Consider the following 26,134-nt stretch of genomic DNA (forward strand, 5'->3'; position numbering starts at 1 on the left):
GTTAGCCATGTTTCCGTGAAGCAGAGCACGTTGCAATCCCTGATGTCTCTCTGGAATGCTACCCGTGCTCGGATTTCATCAACCTTATTGTCAAACAGGAGATGCTGGAGCTGCCAAACCACAAACTAATCCAAGATGTCCCTACTAGATGGAATTCAAGCCATGACATGGTTGAGAGAAACCTTGAGCAGAAAGTTGTGGTGTATTCTACACTGACTGATCAAGCTGTCAGGAAGAATGTCAAAGATATTGGGACTTTGTCTGAAAATGATGTAAGAGTGCAGAGGAAAGTGTGCTAATCTCTCAAAACAGTCAACACTGAACTGCACTGAAAACAATGATGCTGAAATCAATGGTGGCATCTGATGAAGATGAACCGGCAGTAAGGGATGTCAAGAAGACTGCTATCAGAGTTAACCTGGAGCCTAGATATGCTGACCCTGGTGTCCAAGACTTGTTACGCAAGAGCACCGCTTTGGACCCCCGGTTCAAGTCTCTGCTGCACCTGGATGCTGCTGCTCGTCAGAGAGTCTACAATGACTTCACAGCAGAGCTTGTGACCAATATACAGGTATTGTTTTTATTTTGTTAATGTGACATTGTTTTATTAATTAGTGATTTAACAATTATAAAGTAAAAATTGTCATAGTGTCTGATATATATTTCTAACAAATCATATTTTTAAAGCCACTTCAGAGGTAGCAAGTATCATCTAATTTAATTCTGCAGGGTCAAGCCACAGATACCAGAGGAGCCAATCCCTCTCCAGAGACGACAGACGATAGGGGTTCTCCACCAGAAAAGAAGTCTGGCATGGCTGAGCTTTTTGGGGAGTTGTTCACGACCCAGGAGCAGGGAACCAAGTCAAAGGTCATAGGAGGTGACCTACAGGGAACTGGACTGTATTCCCCTGGATGCTGATCCACTTACATGGTGGAAGACCAAAGAGTTAATATACCCTCATGTTGCCATGTTAGCAAGGCGCTACCTGGCTGTGCCAAGTAACCAGTCTCAAGTGGTTTTGTTCAAGGTACTGCCATGCGACTTAATTTTGATATACTGCTGGACTACAGTATGCACTCTTGTTGAAGTTCTGTTTTACATGAATATTTTATTTCATGTTGTAAGGCAGGCACTGCTGTTTTTTGTTGTCCCTTTGTTTCCATCTGCTCCTGGGAATTCGAGCTACCCATGTTTACTATTATAATAAAGGGAAAATCTAAATACAAATGACATATTTCTCAGGCATTTATTTTGTCGATGTATTGAAACCGTACCGAGCCGTGACACCACTGTACCGTACCGTGAGTTTTGTGAACCGTTTCACCCCTAGTGTGTGTGTGTGTGTGTATATACAGTTGAAGTCGGAAGTTTACATACACTTAGGTTGGCGTAATTAAAACTTGTTTTTCGACCACTCCACAAATTTCTTGTTAACAACCTATAGTTTTGGCAAGTCGGTTAGGACATCTACTTTGTGCATGACACAATTAATTTTTCCAACAATTGTTTACAGACAGATTATTTCACTTATAATTCACTGTATCACAATTCCAGTGTGTCAGAAGTTTACATACACTAAGTTGATTGTGCCTTTCAACAGCTTGGAAAAATCCAGAAAACATGTTATGGCTTTCGAAGCTTCTGATGGGCTAATTAACATAATTTGAGTCAATTGGAGGTGTACCTGTGGATGTATTTCAAGGCCTACCTTCAAACTCAGTGCCTCTGCTTGACATCATGGGAAAATCAAAATAAATCAGCCCAGACCCCAGAAAAATAATTGTAGACCTCCACAAGTCTGGTTCATCCTTGGGAACAATTTCCAAACGCCTGAAGGTACCACATTCATCTGTACAAACAATAGTACGCAAGTATAAACACCATGGGACCATGCAGCCGTCATACCGCTCAGGAAGGAGACGCGTTCTGTCTCCCAGAGATGAACGTACTTTGGTGCGAAAAGTGCAAATCAATCCCAGAACAACAGCAAAGGACCGTGTGAAGATTCTGGAGGAAACGGGTACAAAAAGTATCTATATCCACAGTAAAACGAGTCCTATATCGACATAACCTGAAAGGCTGCTCAGCAAGGAAGAAGCCACTGCTCCAAAACCACCATAAAAAAGCCAGACTACGGTTTGCAACTGCACATGGGGACAAAGATCGTACATTTTGGAGTAATGTCCTCTGGTCTGATGAAACAAAAATGGAACTGTTTGGCCATAATGACCATTATGTTTGGAGGAAAAGGGGGAGGCTTGCAAGCCAAAGAACACCATCCAAACCGTGAAGCACAGGGGTGGCAGCATCATGTTGTGGGGGTGCTTTGCTGCAGGAGGGACTGGTGCACTTCACAAAATAGATGGCATCATGAGGGAGGAAAATGATGTGGTTATATTGAAGCAACACCTCAAGACATCAGTCAGGAAGTTAAAGCTTGGTCGCAAATGGGTCTTCCAAATGGACAATGACCCCAAGCATACTTCCAAAGTTGTYGCAAAATGGCTTAAYGACAACAAAGTCAAGGTATTGGAGTGGCCATCACAAAGCCCTGACCTCAATCCVATAGAAAATTTGTGGGCAGAACTGAAAAAGDGTGTGCGAGCAAGGAGGCCTACAAACCTGACTCAGTTACACCAGCTCTGTCAGGAGGAATGGGCCAAAATTCACCCAACTTATTGTGGGAAGCTTGTGGAAGGCTACCCAAAACGTTTGACCCAAGTTAAACAATTTAAATGCAATGCTACCAAATACTAATTGAGTGTACGTAAACTTCTGACCTACTGGGAATGTGATGAAGGAAATTAAAGCTGAAATAAATCATTCTTTCTATTATTCTGACATTTTATATTCTTAAAATAAAGTGGTGATCCTAACTGACCTAAGACAGGGAATTTTTACTAGGATTAATTGTCAGGAATTGTGAAAAACTGAGTTTAAATGTATTTGGCTAAGGTGTATGTAAACTTCTGACTTCAACTAATATATATATATATTATATTTAAAAAAATGTTTTTTGTTTTAATAAGCTATGAAAGAAAAATACAGTAACGCAAACTAGTGCAGAATTTATTTTTCCATAAATGTGTACATGACATTTCACTTGCAAATGCAAGTGAAATGCTTGCACTGTGGTACCCTGACCACCCACCAACATGGCTGGTGAAATAGACATCTTACACGGCAATTCCAAAATCTATGCTCATTTGGCGGGTGTTCATTTTAGGCATTGTTGACAAACTCCCTGACCAACATGTCTGACCATTATTGGGTTAATGACCATTGTAGTATTCAAATTCCTAATTCTATGGCGGCAGCTTTACAAGTCAGAATGTTGAATAAATGCTAATTTGAAGGTATACTTATCTATATATCTAAACTGACTGTACCGGTTGTCCGCTATGTTTGTCCTTATGCCGCTGGAAATTTTAGGCAAAATATTGACCGGTTATTGTTAAACAGAGTTTTCAAAACGTCTGTTTTTGTGCATGGCTCTCACTGTTAGTTTGTCCATCACCTGGCGCATGCAATATTGAAACTTGCTGACGAGACTACGTCGACGAGTGGATAAAACGCCTCTACCCTCTGTTCTCTTGTCAAACGTGCAATCACTGGAGAATAAACTGGACGAGCTAGCTACGTGATCTGAAGAACTGAGTGGCTGAACAAGGACGAGGGAATCTCTGTGTTAACAGGTGGTGTGCGATCTCTAATATTAAGGTGGTCTCGAGGTTCTGCTCACCTGAGTTAGAATACCTTATGATACGCTGTAGACCATACTACACTGAACACAAATATAAATGCAACAATTTCAAAGATTTTACTGAGTTATAGTTCATAAGGAAATCGGTCAATTTAAATAAATGTATTAGGCCCTAATCTATTGTTTTCACATGACTGGGAATACTGATATGTATCTGTTGGTCACATATACCTTTTTTTTCAAGTAGGGGTGTGGATCAGAACCAGTCAGTATCTGGTGTGACAAACATTTGCCTCATGCAGCATGACACATTTCCTTCACATAGAGTTGATCAGGCTGTTGATTGTGGCCTGGGGAATGTTGTCCCACTCCTCTTCAATGGCTGTGCAAAGTTGCTGGATATTGGCGGGAACTGGAGCACTCTGAGCATGTTTGGGATGCTCTGGATTGACAATGTTGACATGTCTGAGTATGCATGCTCGGGAAGAACTGGGATATTTTCAGCTCCCAGGAATGGTGTTCTTAAGCATTAAGGCCCAGGGGGGTGTGGTATATGGCCAAAATAGCACGGCTAAGGGTTGTTCTTATGCACAACGCGGAGTGCCTGGATACAGCCCTTAGCCATGGTATATAGGCCTTATGCCACAAACCCCCGAGGTGCCTTATTGCTTTTATAAACCGGTTGCCAACAGTGAGGCAATTTAAGGACACATTTTAAATTAAATGTTTTTATAAATAACTTCTGACAATACATTGCAGTTGGTCCAGAACAAAGCAGCACGTTTCACACTTAAATGTAGACGGAGGAAAAGTGTCAGTCTCCTGGTTCAAAGTTGGGAAGAGATTGACTGCATCACTATTGGTCTTTGTGTGAGGTATTGATGTGTTGAAGGTACCAAACTGTAAGCCAAGGCAACAGCTACTCTTCCTGGGGTCCAGCAACATTAAGGCAGTTATATACAATAACAAATATTACATTTCATAACACTTTTCACAGCACATTAAGTGTGTGCTCTCAGGCCACTACTCTACTACCACATACAGTGAATTTGGAAAGTATGCAGACCCTTTCCCTTTTTTCACATTTAGTTACATTAAAGCATTATTCTATAATGGATACAATTCTTTTCCCCCCTCTAAATCTACACACAATACCCCATAAGGACAAAGTGAAAACAGATTTTTAGAAATGTTTGCAAATGTAATAAAAATAAAATAAAAAAATGCCTTATTTACATAAGTATTCACCCCCTTTGCTATGAGACTCGAACTTGAGCTCAGGATTTTGTCAAGGCACAGATATGGGGAAAAGTACCAAAACATTTCTGTAGCATTGAAGGTACCCAAGAACACAGTGGCCTCCATCATTCGTAAATGGAAGAAGTTTGGAACGACCAAGACTCTTCCTAGAGCTGGTCGCCCAGCCAAACTGAGAAATCGGGGGAGAAGGACCTTGGTCATGGAGGTCACTCTGACAGAGCTCTGGAGTTCCTCTGTGGAGATGGGAGAACCTTCCAGAAGGACAACCATCTCTGCAGCACTCCACCAATTAGGCCTTTGTGGTAGAGTGGCCAGAAAGAAGCCACTCCTCATTAATAGGCACGACTGCGTGGCCATGCACGCCTCCAACTCAATCATCAAGTTTGCGGACGACACTACAGTAGTAGGCTTGATTACCAACAACGACGAGACGGCCTACAGGGAGGAGGTGAGGGCCCTCGGAGTGTGGTGTCAGGAAAATAACCTCACACTCAACGTCAACAAAACAAAGGAGATGATTGTGGACTTCAGGAAACAGCAGAGGGAGCACACCCCTATCCACATCGACGGGACAGTAGTGGAGAGGGTAGTAAGTTTTAAGTTCCTCAGTGTACACCTCACGGACAAACTGAATTAGTCCACCCACACAGACAGCGTTGTGAAGAAGGCGCAGCAGCGCCTCTTCAACCTCAGGAGGCTGAAGAAATTCGGCTTGTCACCAAAAGCACTCACAAACTTCTACAGATGCACYATCGAGAGCATCCTGTCGGGCTGTATCACCGCCTGGTACGGCAACTGCTCCGCCCACAACCGTAAGGCTCTCCAGAGGGTAGTGAGMTCTGCASAACGCATCACCYGGGGCAAACTACCTGCCCTCCAGGACACCTACACCACCCGATGTCACAGGAAGGCCATAAAGATCATCAAGGACAACAACCACCCAAGCCACTGCCTGTTCACCCCGCTATCATCCAGAAGGCGAGGTCAGTACAGGTGCATCAAAGCAGGGACCGAGAGACTGAAAAACAGCTTCTATCTCAAGGCCATCAGACTGTTAAACAGCCACCACTAACATTTASTGGCCGCTGCCAACATACTGACTCAACTCCAGCCACTTTAATAATGGGAATTGATGGAAATGTATGTAAAAATGTATCACTAGCCACTTTAAACAATGCCACTTAATATAATGTTTACATACCCTACATTACTCATCTCATATGTATATACTGTACTCTATATCATCTACTGCATCTTGCCATCTTTATGTAATACATGTATCACTAGCCACTTTAAACTATGTCACTTTATGTTTATATACCCTACATTACTCATCTCATATGTATATACTGTACTCTATACCATCTACTGCATCTTGCCTATGCCGTTCTGTACCATCACTCATTTATATATCTTTATGTACATATTCTTTATCCCTTTACACTTGTGTGTGTATAAGGTAGTAGTTGTGGAATTGTTAGGTTAGATTACTCGTTGGTTATTACTGCATTGTCGGAACTAGAAGCACAAGCATTTCGCTACACTCGCATTAACATCTGCTAACCATGTGTATGTGACAAATAAAATGTGATTTGATTTGACAGCCCACTTGGAGTTTGGCAAAAGGCACCCAAAGACTCTCAGACCATGAGAAACAAGATTATCTGGTCTGATGAAACCAAGATTGAACTCTTTGTCCTGAATGCCAAGTGTCACATCTGGAGGAAACCTGGAACCATCCCTACGGTGAAGCTTTGTGGTGGCAGCATCATGCTGTGGGGATGTTTTCAGCTGCAGGGACTGGGAGTCTTGTCAGGATGAAGAGAAAGATGAACTGAGCAAAGTACAAAGAGATACTTGATGAAAACCTGCTCCGGAGTGCTCATGACCTCAGACTGGGGAGAAGGTTCACCTTCCAACAGGACAACAACCCTAAGCCCACAGCCGAGACAATGCAGTAGTGGCTTCAGGACAAGTCTCTGAAAATCCTTGAGTGGCCCAGCCAGAGCCTGGACTTAAACCCGATCGAACATCTCTGGAGAGACCTGAAAATAGCTGTGCAGCGACGCTCCCCATCCAACCTGATAGAGCTCGAAAGGATCTGCTGAGAAGAATGCGAGAAACTCCCCAAATACAGTTGTGCCAAGCTTGTAGCGTCATACCCAAGAAGACTCAGTGCTTCAACAAAGTACAGAGGAAAAGATCTGAATACTTATGTAAATTTGATATTTCAGTTTATTTATAATAAATTTAGCAAATTCCAACAGTTATGGAACTATTTAATCCATTTTAGAATACGGCTGTAACGTAACAATGTGGAAAAAGTCAAGGGGTCTGAATACTATGAATGTATCTGCAATACAAAATCCGTGTGTGTTTGTGTCCCATCACAGTCCCTGCTGTTCCCTAAGGTGTATTTTTGTTTTTTAAATCTGATTCTACTGCTTGCATCAGTTACCTGATATGGAATAGTTTCATGTAGCCATGGCTCCATTTAGCACTGTGAAGAGACCTCTGGTGGCATGTCTTGTGGGGTATGCATGGGTGTCCGAACTGTGTGCTGATAGTTTAAACGGTGCATTCAGCATGTCAATACTTCTTACAAAACCAAGTAGTGATGAAGTCAATCTATCCTCTACTTTGAGTCATGAGATATTGACATGCATATTATTAATGTAAGCTCTCTGTGTACATTTAAGGGCCAGTCTTGCTGCCCTATTTTAGAAAAATTACAATTTTCCCAAAGTCCCTCTTTGTGGCACCTGACCACATGACTTGACAGTAGTCCACGTGTGACATAACTAGGGCCTGTAGGGCATGCCTTGTTGATGTTGGTAAGTAGGATGAGCAGCGCTTTATTATGGACAGATTTCTCCCCATTTTTAGCTACTGTTGCATCAACCCAGGGTTACTCCAAGCTGTTTAGTCACCTCAACTTGCTCAATTTCCACATTACTCCTTACATGATTTAGTTGAGAACTAGGGTTTAGCCAATGAATTGTCCCAAATACTTTTTCGTTTTTGAAATGTTTAGGACCAATTTATGTCTTGCCACCCATTCTGAAACTGCAGCTCTTTAAGTGAAGTCATTTCACTCGCTGTAGTAGCTGTTAATAAAGATTGAAAAAGTCGCCTAGACAGCTGCCCTGGGGAATTCCTGATTCTACCTGGATTATGTTAGACAGGATTCCATTAAAGAACACCCTCTGTGTTCTGTTCGACAGGTAACCCAGCAACAGACTATGATCGATGATGTCAAAAGCTGCACTGAGGTCTAACAAAACAGCCCCCACAATCTTTTTTATTGTCAATTTCTGTCAACCAATCGTCAGTTATTTGTGTAAGTGCCTTGAATGTTCTTTCGTATATGCGTGCTGAAAGTCTCAATTTGTTTAATGTAATATAGCATTGTATCTGGTCAAACACAATTTTTCCAAAAGTTTACTACAGGTTGGTAACAGGTTGATTTGGTCGGCTATTTGAACCAGTAAGGGGGGCTTTACTATTCTTGGATAGCGGAATGACTTGCTTCTCTCCAGGCCTTAGGGCACACAGTTCATTGTAGGCTTAGAAGATATGGTAAATAGGAGTGGCAATATCGTCCATTATTATCCTCAGTAATTTTCCATCCAAGTTGTCAGACCCCGGTGGCTTGTCATTGTTGATATACAACAATTTTTTCACCTCGTCCGCACTCCACTTTTCAGAATTCAAAATTCTAATGCTCCTCTTTCATAATTTGTTCAGTTATACTTTTGTGGTGTCAGTGTTTGTTGTTGGCATGTTACAAAGGGAAAGCCAGCTGCAAGCCTACCAGATGAGCTAAATAGCATGCGCAGACCAGCTGGCAAGTGTCTTTACTGATATTTTAAATCTCTCCCTGACCAGGGCTGGGCGGTATACCGATTTTACTATATACCGGTATTGATGCACGGACCGATTTGAGTTTTTACCTGACCTTCTATAATGGTGTTTCAATGTTTGATTTGTTAAATGTGATACGCATCTCCAGTGCATATAATGTCAGTTTTTATAGTTTGCTTCTTGAGTCATCTCTCTCCCACTCTTGCTGCTGCATGCTGCTAACCACAATAAGCCCTGTCACTCAAGGAGAGAGCAGTTGCGCGTCCACTGAGTCAGGAGCACTTCTTTGCCGTTCACTCCAAATGGTCAGATGGATGCAAGAATGTTGGTGACATGCTGCTTTCCACAAGAGTTCTATAATTACACTTTGTTTCTGTATCTTACGGTCTGCAAACTACTGGTTGCTAGTTTGTCTTTCCTTAGCAAGGTGTTGCTAAAATAATTTGTTCGCCGCTAATGCTAATCGCAAGTTAGCAGGCTAGCTAGCTTGCTAAATGTACTAAGAGTCAGAGCAAACGTATATAGTTAGCTAATACTGCCTGGTACCAGTGCTGGTGTAGGCCAAGGTATGCATGTTTGTGCAACATCTTATCAGAGAGGAATAGGCAAAGCATGAATATGTTGGCTGGCTGGCTAGCTAGCTACATGAAGTATGAAAATATGTAATGCAACATCTAATTAGGGTCACCTGGAAACACTGACAAACTTTGGTTCTTACCCTGTCAATCATTTCTCACTGGCTTATTAATTTGTTGTCATGTCAAACAACAATGTATTCAAGTTGCTGCCCACTATGTTCCAACTACAGTAATCCCTCGTTTATCGCGGGGGTTACGTTCCGAAAATGACCCGCGATAAGTGAAATCCGCGAAATAGATTTTTTTTTTTTTTTTTACAATTAGCAACTATTACATGTATACAAATACAGTGACTCACGTGTAGGCCGTTTCGTCGACATTATGGGTTTAGGAGATGTTCGAAATTACAAGATAATTTGGCCAACWTAATGTAAATTTGCCAAGCTGTTTTATGTACGTACACATAACTGCACGAGACGACAAAATGATAGCACAATTCGTAGCATGTTTTGATACAAGAAGCGGGAGTGAGTTTTTAGCGAATCAGAATGCAGAGCACAATGCACCAAAAAAAAAAAAAAAATGCATTATGAAAATCCGCGAAATAGCGAATCCGCGATAAGTGAACCGCGAAGTGGCGAGGGATCACTGTATAACATTTGAAAAATTATCATATTTCCATGACTCCAACAGTTCAATTAACTAGGCCTAGATTTTTTTTGCCCATATGCTGCATGGCACAGTGTGGAAATTGACAAATGCTGAAAGTGAGTGTGGGAAAAAATAAATTCATCATCTCCACTTAGGCAAAACAGATAGTTCTATAATGAAGAACAGTGTCTTGCAGGATTCAATAGTTGGAATTGTAAGAGTTGTTGCCCTGTCCCATTCTCTGCGATTTGTCATTTTAATGGAATCCAGAAAGAACGAACAAAAAACCTGTTCTCAAACATTTACATCAAAAGGTGCAAAGTTATGGGCAAAGACACAACATCCACATCAAATGTAATATTCTTCTTGATCAAATAACATGGAAAACTACTTTTTGTTCAGTATTTATTTACCATCCTTACAAACCATTTAATGTACAGTGCGTTTGGAAAGTATTTAGACCCCATGACTTTTTCCACATTTGTGTTACATTACAGCCTTACTCTAAAATTGATGACATTTTTTCCCCTCGTCAATCTACACACACTAACCCATAATGACTCACAGAAATGGATTATCTACATCAGTATTCTGACCCTTTACTCAGTACTTTGTTGAAGCACTGTTGGCAGCMATTACAGCCTCGATTCTGCTTGGGTATGACGCTACAAGCTTGTCACGCCTGTATTTGGGGAGTTTCTCCCATTTCTTCTCTACAGATCCTCTCAAGTTCTGTCAGGTTGGATGAGGAGTGTTGCTGCACAGCTACTTTCAGGTCTCTCCAGAGATGGTTTCATCAGACCAGCGACTCTTGTTTCTCATGGTCTGAGAGTCCTTTAGGTGTCTTTTGGCAAACTCCAAGCGGGCTGTCGCGKCTTTAACTAAGGAGTGTCTTCTGTCTGGCCACTACCATAAAGGCCTAATGGGTGGAGTGCTGCAGAGATGGTTGTCCTTCTTGAAGGTTCTCCCATCTCCTCAGAGGAACTCTGGAGCTCTGTCAGTGAACATCGGGTTCTTGGTCACCTCCCTGACCAAGGTCCTTCTCCCCAGATTGCTCAGTCTTGGTGGTTCCAAATGTCCAATCAGTTGAATTTACCACAGGTGGACTGTAATCAAGTTGTAGAAACATTGATGTTCAATGGAAACAGGATGCACTTGAGCTCAATTTTGAGTCTCATAGCAAAGGGTCTGAATACTTATGTAAAGGTATTTGTTTAAAAAAAAACTTTTAATACATTTGCAAACATGTCAACCTGTTTTCGCTTTGTTATTATGGGGTATTGCGTATAGATTAAGGATTTTGTATTTATTTATTACATTGTAGAATAAGGCTAACGTAACGTTACTGTATTGTCATCTAGGTTTAACTGTAGATTTGCCATCACCATGAAGAAACACAATGCACAATACAGTAATTGAGTACATTGATACATCACSTGATTTGTGATGTGACGATGTGGCTCAGTTGGTAGAGAATGGTGCTTGCAATGCTAGGGTTGTGGGTTRGATTCCCACTGGGGACCAGTATGAAAAGTTATGCGCTCACTACTGTAAGTTGCTCTGCATAAGAGCATCTACTAAAATAGAAWAAGGAATGAATAGACCATTTCAGTTTTCACATAGAAATAAGTTCCATTTGCAAAGTATTTCAAGAAACTGGAAAACATATTAATCAACTATATTTYTATTACAGAAGTATTATCAGATTAACTGTTTTGTACTTAAAATGATCAGAGTCAAATTACAAATGCTGGTAAACACTCAACTACATTTACTTTAAATTTGTTCACAAAAGTAGTGCACTGTGCTTTTACTAGTGCTATACTGGCGGACCGATACAGACGTTTTCAGTGCYGGGAATCCCTGACCGTCTGTAATACCTACATGTTTCAAGCAGACCACTATAGTCCCTGTGTCCAAGAATGCCAKGGTTAGCTGTCTAAATGACTATTGCCCCGTAGCACTCACATCTGTAGCCATGAAACGCTTTGAAAGTCTGGTCATGGCTCACATCAACACCATCATCCTGGACCCACTCCAATTCGCATACTGCCCCAATAGAGCCACAGATGACGCAATCTYTATTGCACTCCATCCTGCCCTTTCTCACCTGGACAAAAGGAACACCTATGTGATAATGCTGTTCATTGACTACAGCTCAACGTTCAACACCCTAGTGCCCTCTAAGCTCATCACTAAGCTAAGGACCCTAGGCTTGAACACCTCCCTCTGCAACTGGATCCTGGGCTTCCTGACAGGCCGCCCCCAGGTGGTGAGGGTAGGTAACACATCCGCCACGCTGACACAACACGGGGCCCTCAGGTGTACGTGCTTAATCCCCTCCTGTACTCCATGTTTACCCACGACTGCTTAGCTGCYCAACACCATCATTAAGTTTGGTGACAACACGGCGGTGGTAAACCTGATTACAGACGACGATGAGACCGCCTATAGGGAGGAGGTCAGAGACCTGGCAGTGTGGTGCCAGGACAACAACCTCTCCCTCAACGCCAGCAAGACAAAGGAGCTGATCGTGGACTGCGGGAAAGGGAGGGCCGAGCACGCCCCCACAGGGCTGTAGGGAGCTGGTCAAGAGCTTAAAGTTCCTGTGTCCACATCACTAAGGACCTAACATGGTTCAAACACACCGACACCGACAGGTTAGGGTTTAGGGTAGGGATGTCACAAGGATACCGGATTAACCTTTGCTGAGCTCGTTCAGCTGTTAACATGGTTTTACACATGTGTCAGGTGATATAAATCAGACAGGCATTGCCAGGGGAAAAAACAGGTCAATATTACTTTCCTGTAGATATGTTTCTCTAAAATATCTATTTGGCATAATGACCAACCAATAAAGTAAGTTGAAAAAAAACTGTTTTTATTATAGGTACTTGTTATACCAGGCACACACATTACGAACATGTGAAAGAATAGAGGCTAACCAATCTCAGCTTGATATTWGGTCAGGAAGCCGGCAACTGAATGCTGCTATGTTTCCAACCTGATAACCAAGCTCTGTCATTCTGCAGAGGGCCATGGAGTAGGCCTGGTGTCTGCTGCCTACGGAGAGGACGACATTAGCCGGATTGAGGATGGCGACGACAAGGCATCCGGAGACGAGGACAGTGGGGAGAGCTCCCGTAACTCGGTCAGTTCTCTTTATCTTTCCAATTTAGTCGGTCTCTTTCCCACAGCACCCTGCTAGAGGTATTTGTCAGCGGTGCACGTATGAGTGTGTGTGGTCACTCAGGGATGTTAACCATTTGCATTCTTGTCTTCATAGGACATGGAAGAGTCTGATGAGGGMGGAGACACAGATGATTATAAGGTATTTMAACCCCCCCTGGTTTTGGTATGGTTTGTACTTGTGAAATGTTTGTTAGGGGTTCATTGGACTAACCAATATTGTCTCTGGGGGTGCAAAGAAAGGCAAGGATTTTGTTAAAATGATGGTAGTGCCACTAGGTGGTAGTGTTGAGCTATAATGTTTTGTCTATTCACCGATACTTGTATAGAGCGGCATAAACAACATCCATTATTTCAAGTTAAGTATASCTTGGTTGTGCACACTGATGGAAAAACCTTTGCATATAAACTTTGAATTATAGTTATCATGTTAAATCCGCACCAATAAGAACAAGCTTGATCAAGATGTGGCATTTAAAGGTGCATACCTTTTTGAATATTGAGGTTCAGACGAGCAGGGTTGTACCCTTAGCCAGCCCCACCCTGATAGTGCAGCAGTCAGTGTTTGAGTTGGAACAGTGATTGATGCAGGTCAGGAGGGCTTGATGCTGCTCAAACAAACAATCATTACAGGGCTTGGGCCACATAATGCCATAGTATCCTGTGTGGGTCTGACAATTAGCAACACTATGATCAGGCCATGAATGCAATATGTCTGCTGAACTATAGCATTTCACAACATGGGGGGGGGGGGGTCAGGTAGAGAGGTGGAGGACTGGTGAGATGTTATGTGCATTTGTGTCTGTCAGAGAGGTAGAGTTGCGGTAAACTGATCCAGAACCTGCCAAAAACCGTAATCGGGTGTGTTTTCACTGGCTACTACTACTATACTCCCACTCTCGTGAGTTTGGTTTATATTTTGCTACTGCTGCCCTATACACCAGAGTCCCACTATTTATTATGAGTTATGCCTCGTCAGACACACCATTGACCCCCACTTTGTCCTAAGAGCTGAACTCGTTATCTATATGCTAATTCTGTTTCGACTGCGTTGAGGTGCAACAGGCCCTTTCCTATGTCTTTTTCTAGTCATTTTTTTATTTTACCTTTATTTAACTAGGCAYGTCAGTTAAGAACAAATTCTTATTTTCAATGACGGCCTAGGAACAGTGGGTTAACTGCCTGTTCAGGGGCAGAATGACAGATTTGTACCTTGTCAGCTCGGGGATTTGAACTTGCAACCTTTCGGTTACTAGTCCAACGCTCTAACCACTAGGCTACCCTGCCACCCCGTTGGGATACTTTTTCTAGTCATATAGAGTTGGTTTAGACGAGGCTAGTTTTTGTAAGAGCTATCTAGTAGAAAGCTCTCGTGTGAAAGTTAAACATTGCTTACTGGTAATCTAGGGGAGTTAAACGTGTAGCAGTTCTTTCAAATTCGTCTCCAACTCTTTGCCAAACTATTGAGTAATAGCTTGGTTGGTTGCACAGGCATGATTTATCCATCTACTGTTTTCACTTATGGCCTGAAAATGCAATGGCTTTGATTAGATTGGATTTCATAATTATTTTTTTCATAGAGAAAGACTTAAAATGCCATATCTGAGTTATAGATGTACTTTTGTGTCATATAACAGTAATAATGSAATGGATTTATAGAGGTGATTCATTTATATAACGTAATGGAGATGTTGGGATACTTTCAGTGTGGCCTGCTTTCTTTTGAATGGCTTGGAGTGGGCTTGGGCTAATGCCACAGACGGGAAGAACCATAGAACCAACACGGCCTCTCCCCTTTTTCAGTGAGAACGCGATGGGCGGAGGGGTTGTCACCAAATGTGTCCGTGCCCTGGTTATCACATTTTGGCTCTTGATCGTGTCAGGGACAGAGTGGGGTAAGGGTTGAGAGGAGGGGGTTTGTTTGATTGTGTCTCTTGCCCTCTCTCTACCCCCTTGACCTGTGTTTGGCCCATAGTGAAGACGCAGTAACCCAGAATAATGGCCGTTTGTCCACGCTGTTCTGTTGCTGTAATTCTCTCTCTGGCTGAAAGTATTTTAGTATTTTATTAGGAACCCCATTAACTGCTGCCAAGAGAGCCGCTACTCTCCCTGGGGTCCAWCCGGGATCAAGACAACACATCACAACAAAACAATAGTGTACCTACATTACCGTTCAAAAGTTTGGGGTGACTTAGAAATGTCCTTGTTTTTGAAAGAAAAGCAACTTTTTTGTCCATTAAAATAACATCAAATTGATCAGAGTTTTCAGCTGTGCTAACATAATTGCTAAATGTTTTTCTAATGATCAATTAGCCTTTTAAAATGATAAACTTGGATTAGCTAACACAACGTGCCATTGGAACACAGGAGTGATGGTTGCTGYTAATGGGCCTCTGTACGCCTATGTAGATATTCCATTAAAWATCAGCCGTTTCCAGCTACAATAGTCATTTACAACATTAACKATGTCTACACTGTATTTCTGATCAATTTGATGTTATTTTAATGGACCAAAAAATGTGCTTTTCTTTCAACAAGAATTTCTAAGRGACCCCCAACTTATTGAACGGTAGTGCAAATATACTGAACAGCAATATAAATTTGAAGTGCATCAATTTCAAAGATTTTACTGAGTTATAGTTCATGTAAGGAAATCAGTCGAATTAAATTCATTCAGTCCTAATCTATGGATTTCACATGACTGGGAATACAGATATGCATCTATTGGTCCCAGATACCTAGGATCAGATAACCAGTCAGTATCTGGTGTAACCATCATTAGCCTCATGCATCGCGACACATTTCCTTTGCATAGATCAGGCTGTGGAATGTTGTCCCACTCCTCTTCAATGGCAGTGTGACGTTGCTGGATATTGGCAGAAACTGGAACAAGCTGCTGTATACGTCAGTACAGAGCACCCCAAACATGCTCAATGGGTGACATGTCTGGTGACTATGCAGGCCATGGAAGAACTGGGACATTTTCAGATCCTTCCGACATGGGGCTGTGCATTATGCTGAAACATGAGGTGATGGCAGCAGATGAATGGCACGACAATGGGCCTCAGGATCTCGTCACGGTATCTCTGTGCATTCAAATTGCCATCAATATAATGCAATTGTGTTCGTTGTCTGTAGCTTATGCCTGCCCATACCTTAACCCCACCGCCACCATGGGGCACTCTGTTCACAACATTGACATCAGCAAACCGCTCACCCACACGATGTCATACACGTGATCTGCGGTTGTGTGGCCGTTTGGACATACTGACAAATTCTCTAAAATGACAGAGGCTGCTTATAGTAAAGAAATGAACATTACATTCTCTGGCAACCGCTCTGGTGGACATTCCTGCAGTCAGTATGCTAATTGCACGCTCCCAAAAACTGCACATTTTAAAGACCGAGTGACAGCAGTGGTGTTGCAGAGACAGGCTGCACAACAGAGAGGCAAGAGGCACAGTTATAGTGTTGAGTTGTATCTCCAGTGGTGTTTTTACATGTTGTATTTGTCTAAATCATGAGCTTGTTAAAAAAGGACTAGGACTATATTTCACTGGTCATTGGTACAGTAAAAGTTGAGAAACGATGTACTATAGTGTACTGCCTATGTTATGTGTCAGTAGCATTACTGCTTGTGTAAGTAGTCACAGGACGTTGTGCATTATAGAAATGTACAATGCTCCACCATTACAAATGTACAGTATAAAAGGTACTATATTACAATACATACTACGTACATGTTTTAATGTGTTGTAATATTGTACATTTCTTTAATGCACAACATCCCTGTTGTATTGTTTTACACTGAACATGTAAAGTGTTGTTCCCATGTTTCATGAGCTGATATAAATTATCCCAGAAATGTTCCATATGCACAAAAAGCTTATTTCTCTAAAATGTTGTGCACACATTTTTTAACATCCCTGTTTCTCCTTTGTCAAGATAATCCACCCACCTGACAGGTGTGGCATATCAAGAAACTGATTAAACAGCATGATCATTACACAGGTGGACCTTGTGCCGGGGACAATAAAAAGCTACTCTAAAATGTGCCCTTTTGTCACACAACACAATGCCACAGATATCAAGTTTTGCGGGAGCGTGCAATTGGCATGCTGACTGCAGGAATGTCCACCAGAGCTGTTGCCGAAGAATTTAATGTTCATTTCTCTACCAGAAGCCACCTCCAACATTTGTTTTAGAGAATTTGGCAGTACGTCCAACCGGCCTCAACCGCAGACAACGTGTAGCCACGCCAGCCCAGGACCTTCACATCCACTTCTTCAACTGCAGGATGTTCTGAGGGTGGGGTGYACTGTGAAGATATACAAAAATGATGCATCTTCACAGTCCACATTGTGCCATGTGTTTTTTTTTRRTTCTTTTTTTTCTCTTTACTCAGATTTTACTGTGCTAGCTTGAATTACCTGATGTGGAAGAGTTCAATGTGTTCATGGCTCTGTGTACTGAACAAAAATATAAACGCAACATGCAACAATTTCAAAGATTTTACTGAGTTACAGTTCATATAAGGAAATCCGTCAAATTAAATAAATTAAGAGAAATATGCTTTTTGTGCYTATGTAACATTTTTGGGGGATTTTTTTTATTTCAGCTCATGAAACATGGGACCAACACACTTTACGTGTTGCGTTTTATATTTTTGTTCAGTGTAGTATTGTGATTTCCCGAGCCTCTGTTCTGGACTTTGGGACTGAAGAGAACTCTAATGGCATGTCTTGTGGTGTAAGTATGGGTGTCTGAGCTGTGTGAACAGACAGTTCAAACGCATCAATACCTCTCACAATAAGGAGTCGTGAGGCTGTCAATCTGTCATTCATTACAGTGAAATGGAAATTCATTCAGTGGTTCAAAAGAACCTCTGGTAAGCCATGTCTGCACTGTATCCTTCCTCCCCTTCCTCGCTCCTCCCATTGTTCTACTTAGTTTGGCCCTCTGCCCTCTTCAAGACAATTCTTGGATGTGTCCATGCAGTTGCTAGGTGACTGGGTGGCAGTGTGTGTGTGTGTGTGTGTGTTCCATTGCCAGTGAATAGGAGCACTGTTTCTGTGGCTGAACCTGTGTTATGCCCACAGTTCTGGCGAGGACAGGCCATATTTTCTAAGCAGCTCACATCACCCCACCTCCTGCCAAGCCCCTGCTTTCACAAGAATGTCCTGAAACTCCTGTAGCCACATGTTTGCCATGATACCATGAAGGCAATCTTATGCCAAACGACTGTTTTTTATATAAATTTCCCCAAAAAAATAAATCAGTTTAAATAATCAGGAAACCTCATTCAGTTTTAGCCTACCTGTCACATCACCATGGCTGACAAACTAATATCTTATTGCAGACCATTCCGCTGCTATTACCCTATTCTAATAGTTAACTGTTAACGAGTGGTATAATTGGGGTAATTATGTTATGCTGCCTGGCCATATTGACCCTCACATCCAGGACCGTGCATGGTTCTTTGACTGACGTTCAACCCCCCCCCCCCCCCCCCCCCTTCTCTGTGTTCTCTCTTTTCAGGACATCCCAGAAGCAGAGAGGAAGGACCCATAGAGTTGGTCGGTGAGTACACAAACAGAAAAACGTGTTTCAGACACAATACAAACTTGTGTGAAATTTGTAGATTGCGACCATCAGCCGTTATATGCTCAGACTGTTACATTTATAATGCTGCGATCTAATCATGGCTACTCAACTCTTAGCCTATGAGGTCCAGAGCCTGCTGGTTTTATGTTTTACCTGATAATTAATTGCACACACCTGGTGTCCCAGGTCTAAATCGGTCCCTAATTAGAGGGGAACAATGAAAACGTGCAGTGGAACTGGCTTCGAGGTATAGAGTTGCATTTGAGGGGTGTAAATAATCAAATCAAATCAAATCAAAATTTTATTAGTCACATACACATGGTTAGCAGATGTTAATGCGAGTGTAGCGAAATGCTTGTGCTTCTAGTTCCGACAATGCAGTAATAACCAACAAGTAATCTAACCTAACAATTCCAAACACTACCTTACACACACACACAAGTGTAAAGGGATAAAGAATATGTACATAAAGAATATGAATGAGTGGTGGTACAGAACGGCATGGCAGATGCAGTAGATGGTATAGAGTACGGTATACATATGAGATGAGTACTGTAGGGTATGTAAACATAAAGTGGCATAGTTTAAAGATGGCTAGTGGTACATGTATTTACAAAAGATGGCAAGATGCAGTAGATGATATAGAAGTACAGTATATACATATGAGATGGGTAATGTAGGTATGTAAACATTGTATTAAGTGGCATTGTTTAAAGTGGCTAGTGGTACATTTTTACATAATTTCCATCAATTCCCATTTTTAAAGTGGCTGGAGTTGAGTCAGTATGTTGGCAGCAGCCACACAATGTTAGTGCTGGCTGGTTTAACAGTCTGATGGCCTTGAGATAGAAGCTGTTTTTCAGTCTTCTCAGTCCCAGCTTTGATGCACCTGTATTGACCTCGCTTCTGGATGATAGCGGGTGAACAGGCAGTGGCTCGGGTGGTTGTTGTCCTTGATGATCTTTTTGCCTTCCTGTGACATCGGGTGGTGTAGGTGTCCTGGAGGGCAGGTAGTTTTACCCCGGTGATGCGTTCTGCAGACCTCACTACCCTCTGGAGAGCCTTACGGTTGTGGGCGGAGCAGTTGCCGTACCAGGCGGTGATACAGCCCGACAGGATGCTCTCGATTGTGCATCTGTAGAAGTTTGTGAGTGCTTTTGGTGACAAGCTGAATTTCTTCAGCCTCCTGAGGTTGAAGAGGCGATTAACTGCTATAGATAGCTAGTAGTACTAGGGTTGGTCGAATTCCACCTATGTCCATTCGTGATTATGTACCCATAAAGCGTTGACATACCAGGGGTACTCAACCTGGGGTCTGCGACCAACCGAAACAGAATTGCCTGCTCAGAGACGCACACGATTTAACTTCACTAAAATGTACACTGTTTTTCCTGGCTTTAAACCTGATACAATCTTCTATCAACTTTGGAAATTAGGATTGAATCAACATAAAAAACCCTTTCAGTGCAAAACCCCCCCAAATCTAACTCCGACTGAGTTGATGATTGTGTTGTAGGCTTAGGAGCGCATCGGAGAAGCCTTGTTCTATTTCAAGGGCAGGAGCGGCTTTTCTTCCATCACCCATGATCGAAGAGTAGCCTAGATATGCATTTTAGATCAGAGCAGAGCCGCTTGTAGACGCATGTGTACATTTGTTGATATTCTTTGGTAGTTAGTTACTAGCCCAGTTCTAACTAATTTCTGGTCAGAAATTAGGGAGTGTTTGATTGACCACAACTAGAAACGTTTGTTATCTTTGACAAGCGAGTCAGAGCTTTTTTTGTCTTTACTGTGTCTCAGCTCCCATTTTATAAAGGGAATAACAAATACCCTGTTGAAACTGGAGTAAACGTTGAAGTGATATTGATGAAAAAGACGCACCTGTTTCAGTAGCTTAAGTCGTGGCTCAAATGGTGCTTGCAGCCCTTAATTTAGCAAATTAGTAGGCCATATCAACTACAAACATTTCTGTAATCAGCGCTTTCTTTTCCAGCTGTTAACTAGGATGACGTGCCAGAGCTCTTTATGGCCGTCGCAAATCTGTGAAAGATGCATATCCCTCTTACTAACAATACATTATTGATGCGTTACTCGGAACCCAAACCCGCGTGCGCCATCGTGCATACATTTATTTTGTCCCCCCACACCAAACGCGATCACCACACGCAGGTTAAAATATCAAAACAAACTCTGAACCAATTATATTAATTTGGGGACTGGTCGAAAAGCATTAAACATTTTATGGCAATTTAGCTAGTTACCTTGCACTTATTTGTCCTATTTAGCTTGCTTGTTGTTGTCTAGCTAATTTGTTCTGAGATATAAACATTGAGTTGTTATTTTACCTGAAATGTACAAGGTCCTCTACTCCGCCAATTAATCCACACATAAAACGGTCAACCGAATCGTTTATAGTCATCTCTCTTCCTTCCAGGCCTTTTCTTCTCTTGACTGTATATTGCGATTGGCAACTTTCATAAATTAGGTGCATTACCGCCACTGACCTCGTTCGTCTTTCAGTCACCCACGTGGGTATAACCAATGATGAGATGGCACGTGGGTACCTGCTTCTATAAACCAATGAGGAAATGGGAGAGGCAGGACTTGCAGCGCGATCTGCGTCAGAAATATAACTGATTTCTATTTTAGCCCTTGGCAAGGCAGACGCTCGTTGGCACGCGAGCAGTGTGGGTGCAATAATTGAATAACATAGATTCCTACATTTATTTTGCAACACTCGCGCACGCGACGTGAGCGGTGTAGTCAGCCTGTTAGGTAGGCCTATCTGTAAAAAAAAAAAAAAAAATGTATGATGATTATCGGGACCTGTTGCAATAAGGCACGAGAACCTGAGGATTATCGTGTGATAACTCCCGACTAAAGGGCAGTCCATACCAAGGACGATAACTATAACGCAAAAAAAAAAAAATCAAGTGAACATTAGCGTTCACACTACAACAATAACTACAAAAAGAGTGGAGAACGGTAACGAGAGATATAGTTTGGAGCGTTTTTTTGTCCCTCTGACAATCAATCAAATACGCGTTTATATTGAAGCGCTCTTGGTTCCAAGTGCCCGATGCTCCTCCGAGGGTTGGAAGCGCATGTTAAGCTTTCCTGAGTAATTGGGCATGTCAGAGCATATTGGTGACCACATTAATTATAGGACGACTGGGGAGAATGATGATCCGTAACAAACAGTGCCTGAGAAGGCTGTATTTTCTGATGGCCTGTCAGTTAACGCCAACACATCCTGTGCGCCACTGCTAATGTGCCTTTCTAGACCTTGTAAACTGTTGATAAAATACCCATTACGGCTCCAAATGGTTACCTAATCAGGCCTTGGCTAGATTCTTATTATTTCGTAAAGAAACATGCATTCAAAACGCAAGGCTTTTTAGCGGTTATTGAAATGGCATTCACTGCAGTTTACCGCCTAGAATAGAATGCTTTACTCATCAGAAGAAAAATGATTGCATTGTGTTATAGTCTAGGTATTGATGATTTTCTCATCCCTAAAAAGCTTAATCAATTATGGGGGTTATTCAAGTTAACGTATATCACCAGAGTTTAAAGCCCTAGAAAATAATTGTGTAGGCTACTCACTTGATAATAATACTTTCATCATTGCACTGTGTTGTTGTAGCCTAGGTAGAATAATGTTCTTGTCTAAAACATAGGCCTAATTAGTAGTGGACCTTTACGTGTCCAGGACTGTAGAGCGCAGCCTGGAGTGCACAGATCTGCCATTTCATAACATTTTTAAATTTATTGCACAATATATATTTTTTTGCTAATGAATGGCCTAATATGTAGCTTCTTACGCAAGCCTGGCTGCTATTCCCCTTCACGTGAAATCCCAGGAGAAACTATAAGCTACAAAAGTTAAAGGAAATGTATTCTTCGCATTTTTTTTAACTAGACCTAACCCAGTGGGTTGTTATGGCCAGCTGGTCATAATTCTGACCACTATATTATGTGCTAAATTATGTAGCCTACTGGTCATAGTTAGGACCTCATCATAACCTGGTAATGAACACCTGACTACTGTAAAAAGTATTGGATATTGAAAACATCAAGTTGGATATTGAAAACATTGTTCATTACATTTCTATTTGTTTCCATTGTCACCAATTCAAGTTTAAATCTGCAACATATTATTACATTTAAAATAAATAAAGCAACAGCATAAAACAAATCTGCATCACCATTTTTTCCAAATTTGCACACAGTAATTGTTTCATTCACCCACAGACATTACATGCACGAACACTGGGACACATAGTACATAAAGGCAGATTGTTTTATTTTATTCATAAGAGTTGTGTGACCGGTCAGATTTGCAGTGAAGAGAATTAGTGCATTACAAATGTATCAATTTGAGATGTTAAAAGAACTTGAAAACGACATTCCTGAATAAACTTTGTGGACCCAGCTGGCTAAAAACATGTCCAAAGTATTTCCATGGTATTACTAGCGTAGAGATGTCTTCAAAAAAGAGCAACTTACTCCTTACATACTTTGTGAATCCAGGCTGTATAATAACCGGCTGTGATTGGGAGTCCCATAGGGCGGCGCACAATTGCCCCAGCGTCGTCCGGTTTGGCCGTCATTGTAAATAAGAATTTGTTCTTAACTGACTTGCCTAGTTAAATAAAAGATGCATTTAAAAAAATATGTTCCCCCAACAAAGGTAACTGCAAAAATTAAAGTGTGTGTAAAGAGGCATTAAAGAGACATATCATTCCTGCAACACCCATTGTTAGAAATGGGTGTAATTGGCAAATCTCTTCCTCTTCTCTGCAACTGCACACGTGTCTGAGTGAGCAACAGGGAGAAAAATGGGAGAAACTTTACTTGACTCACCAAGGGAGGTGTCTTCTGAATCAGGACAAGGGTTTTGCACCTGAAAAGAAAAGGCGAGTTAAAATAGGGTTTTATTTGCTTTACAAACTTACTTTTAGAAACAGTGCTATTTCAATTGGATTTACTTACACTAAACTTAGAAAAAGGGGTTCTTCGGCTGTCCCCATAGAACTATTTTGGGTTCCAGGTAGAACCCTCTGTGGAAAGGGTGCTACATGGAAACCAAAGGAATTCTACATGGAACCAAAATGGCTTCTTCAAAAGGTTCTCCTATGGGGACAGACGATGAACCCTTTTAGGTTCTAGATAGGAAAAAAAGTGCTATGAGTAAGATCAGGCAATCAAGGGCAGCTGAATAGCATGTCTCTTGGGGAATCCAGTTGCAGAGAAAAAACATCAATGATCATCAGCATAGCTAGTACAAACCTACCTCTTACAACGCTGGCTAGTAGGAATCATTACACATTGAGTATCAAACAGAAGAAAAAAATACATTTTGCACAACTTGACTATGGATTTAAGGAATGGTGGTGTTGCTCTCTCCTTTCCCTGGGATCTGGCAGAATGGGTAACTGAGTGGGTGGACAAGCACTGCTGTAGAGACTATGCATCAGGTCATTGACATGTTTCAGGAACTGTAGAGACATAGACAAATCATGATAAACCATGACTAAATTAGACTTAGCCTATCATTGACTATGTTTCCCTTCAGCAATCTGGCAGGCAGACATACGGAGAGGGAGATAGATAGAGAAAAACATAGGCTATTTACATTTCTTAGTCAGCTGACTGAATAACTTCTGTACTTCTTCCCTTTGTTCACACGTCCATCCTTCCATCCAAGCTAGAAGATTCCTGCAAAAAAAGAGAATCACATTGAACAAGGCAGTTAAAAGTTGTAACTTAAGGAGTGTTGAGGGGGAGCAGGATTAGGCTAAATGTATCTTATTGTCAATTGTCATCTTAATACACAAATACAAGGGTCCCTGATGAATCAAGAAAATCTTCACAACCATATTGGGGGTACACATTTCAAGAATTAGGCTAGTGTAAAATGTTACACACACACTTCCTATACAGTGCATTCGGAAAGTATTCAGACACCTTCCCCTTTTCTACATTTTGTTATATTACATCCTTATTCTAAAATGGATTAAATAAATGTTTTTCCTCATCAATCTACACACAATAACCCATAATGACAAAGCAAAAACAGGTTTTTAAAAATGTTTGCTAATTAACAAAGAAAAACATGTAAATAAGGTATAACTAGACCCTTTGCTACAAGACTCAAAATTGAGCTCCGGTGCATCCTGTTTCCATTGGTCATCATTGATGTTTTTACAACTTGATTGGAGTACTGCACCTCAGATTACATCCCAAATGTTTCACAGAGTTCAAGTAACAGACACATCTCAGAACAACTGTTCAGTAGAGAATGTGTGAATCCGGCCTTCGTGGTTGAATTGCTGCAAAGAAACCACTACTAAAGGACACCAATTAGAAGTGACTTGCTTCAGCCAAGAAACACGAGCAATGGACATTAGACCGGTGGAAATCTGTCCTTTGGTCTGATGAGTCCAAATTTTAGATGTTTGGTTCCAACCGCGGTGTGGGTGAACGGATGATCTCTGCATGTGTGATTCCCACCGTGAAGCATGGAGGAGGTGCTTTGCTGGTGACACTATCAGTGATTTATTTAGAATTCAAGGCACACTTAACCAGCATGTCTACCACAGGATTCTGTAGCGATATGCCATCCCATCTGGTTTGCGCTTAGTGGGACTATCATTTATTTTTCAACAGGACAAGAACCCAAAACACACCTCCAGGCTGTGTAAGGGCTATTTGACCAAGGAGAGTGATGGAGTGCTGAATCAGATGACCTGGCCTCCACAATCACCCAACCTCAACCCAATTGAGATGGTTTGGGATGAGTTGAACTGCAGAGTGAGGAAAAGCAGCCAACAAGTGCTAAGCATACGTGGGAACTACTTCAAGACTGTTGGAGAAGCATTTCAGGTGAAATTGGTTGAGAGAATGGCAAACGTGTGCAAAGCTGTCAAGGCAAAGGGTGGCTTCTTTGAAGAATCTCAAATATAAGATATATTTGGATTTGTTGAACACTTTTTTTGGTTACTACATGATTCCATATGTGTTATGTCATAGTTTTGATGTTTTCACTATTATTCTACAATGTAGAAAATAGTTAAAATAAAGAAAAACCATGGAGTGACTAGGTGTGTCAACTTTTGACTGGTACTGAATGTAAATGTGATATTACATTTTTTAATAGTCGCAAACGTTTCAGAAAACCAGTTTTTGCTTTGTCATTATGGGTATTGTGTGTAGATTGATGAGGGGGGGAACTATTTAATCAATTTCAGATTAAGACTGTAACGAAATGTGGAAAAAG

General features: G+C 41.5%; 1 protein-coding gene across 1 annotated transcript in view; it reads left to right on the forward strand.

Moving 5' to 3' along the window:
- LOC112080648 (SAP30-binding protein) overlaps nt 1-26,134 on the forward strand; it is a 55,239-nt gene that overhangs the window by 5,859 nt on the left and 23,246 nt on the right. The window contains 3 exon segments of the mRNA XM_070442650.1: nt 13,092-13,210; nt 13,346-13,390; nt 18,787-18,832. Of these exon segments, the coding sequence (XP_070298751.1) occupies nt 13,092-13,210; nt 13,346-13,390; nt 18,787-18,832 (210 nt within the window).

The sequence above is a fragment of the Salvelinus sp. IW2-2015 genome, unplaced genomic scaffold, assembly GCF_002910315.2.
Source record: "Salvelinus sp. IW2-2015 unplaced genomic scaffold, ASM291031v2 Un_scaffold16406, whole genome shotgun sequence".
Taxonomy (NCBI): Eukaryota; Metazoa; Chordata; class Actinopteri; order Salmoniformes; family Salmonidae; genus Salvelinus; species Salvelinus sp. IW2-2015.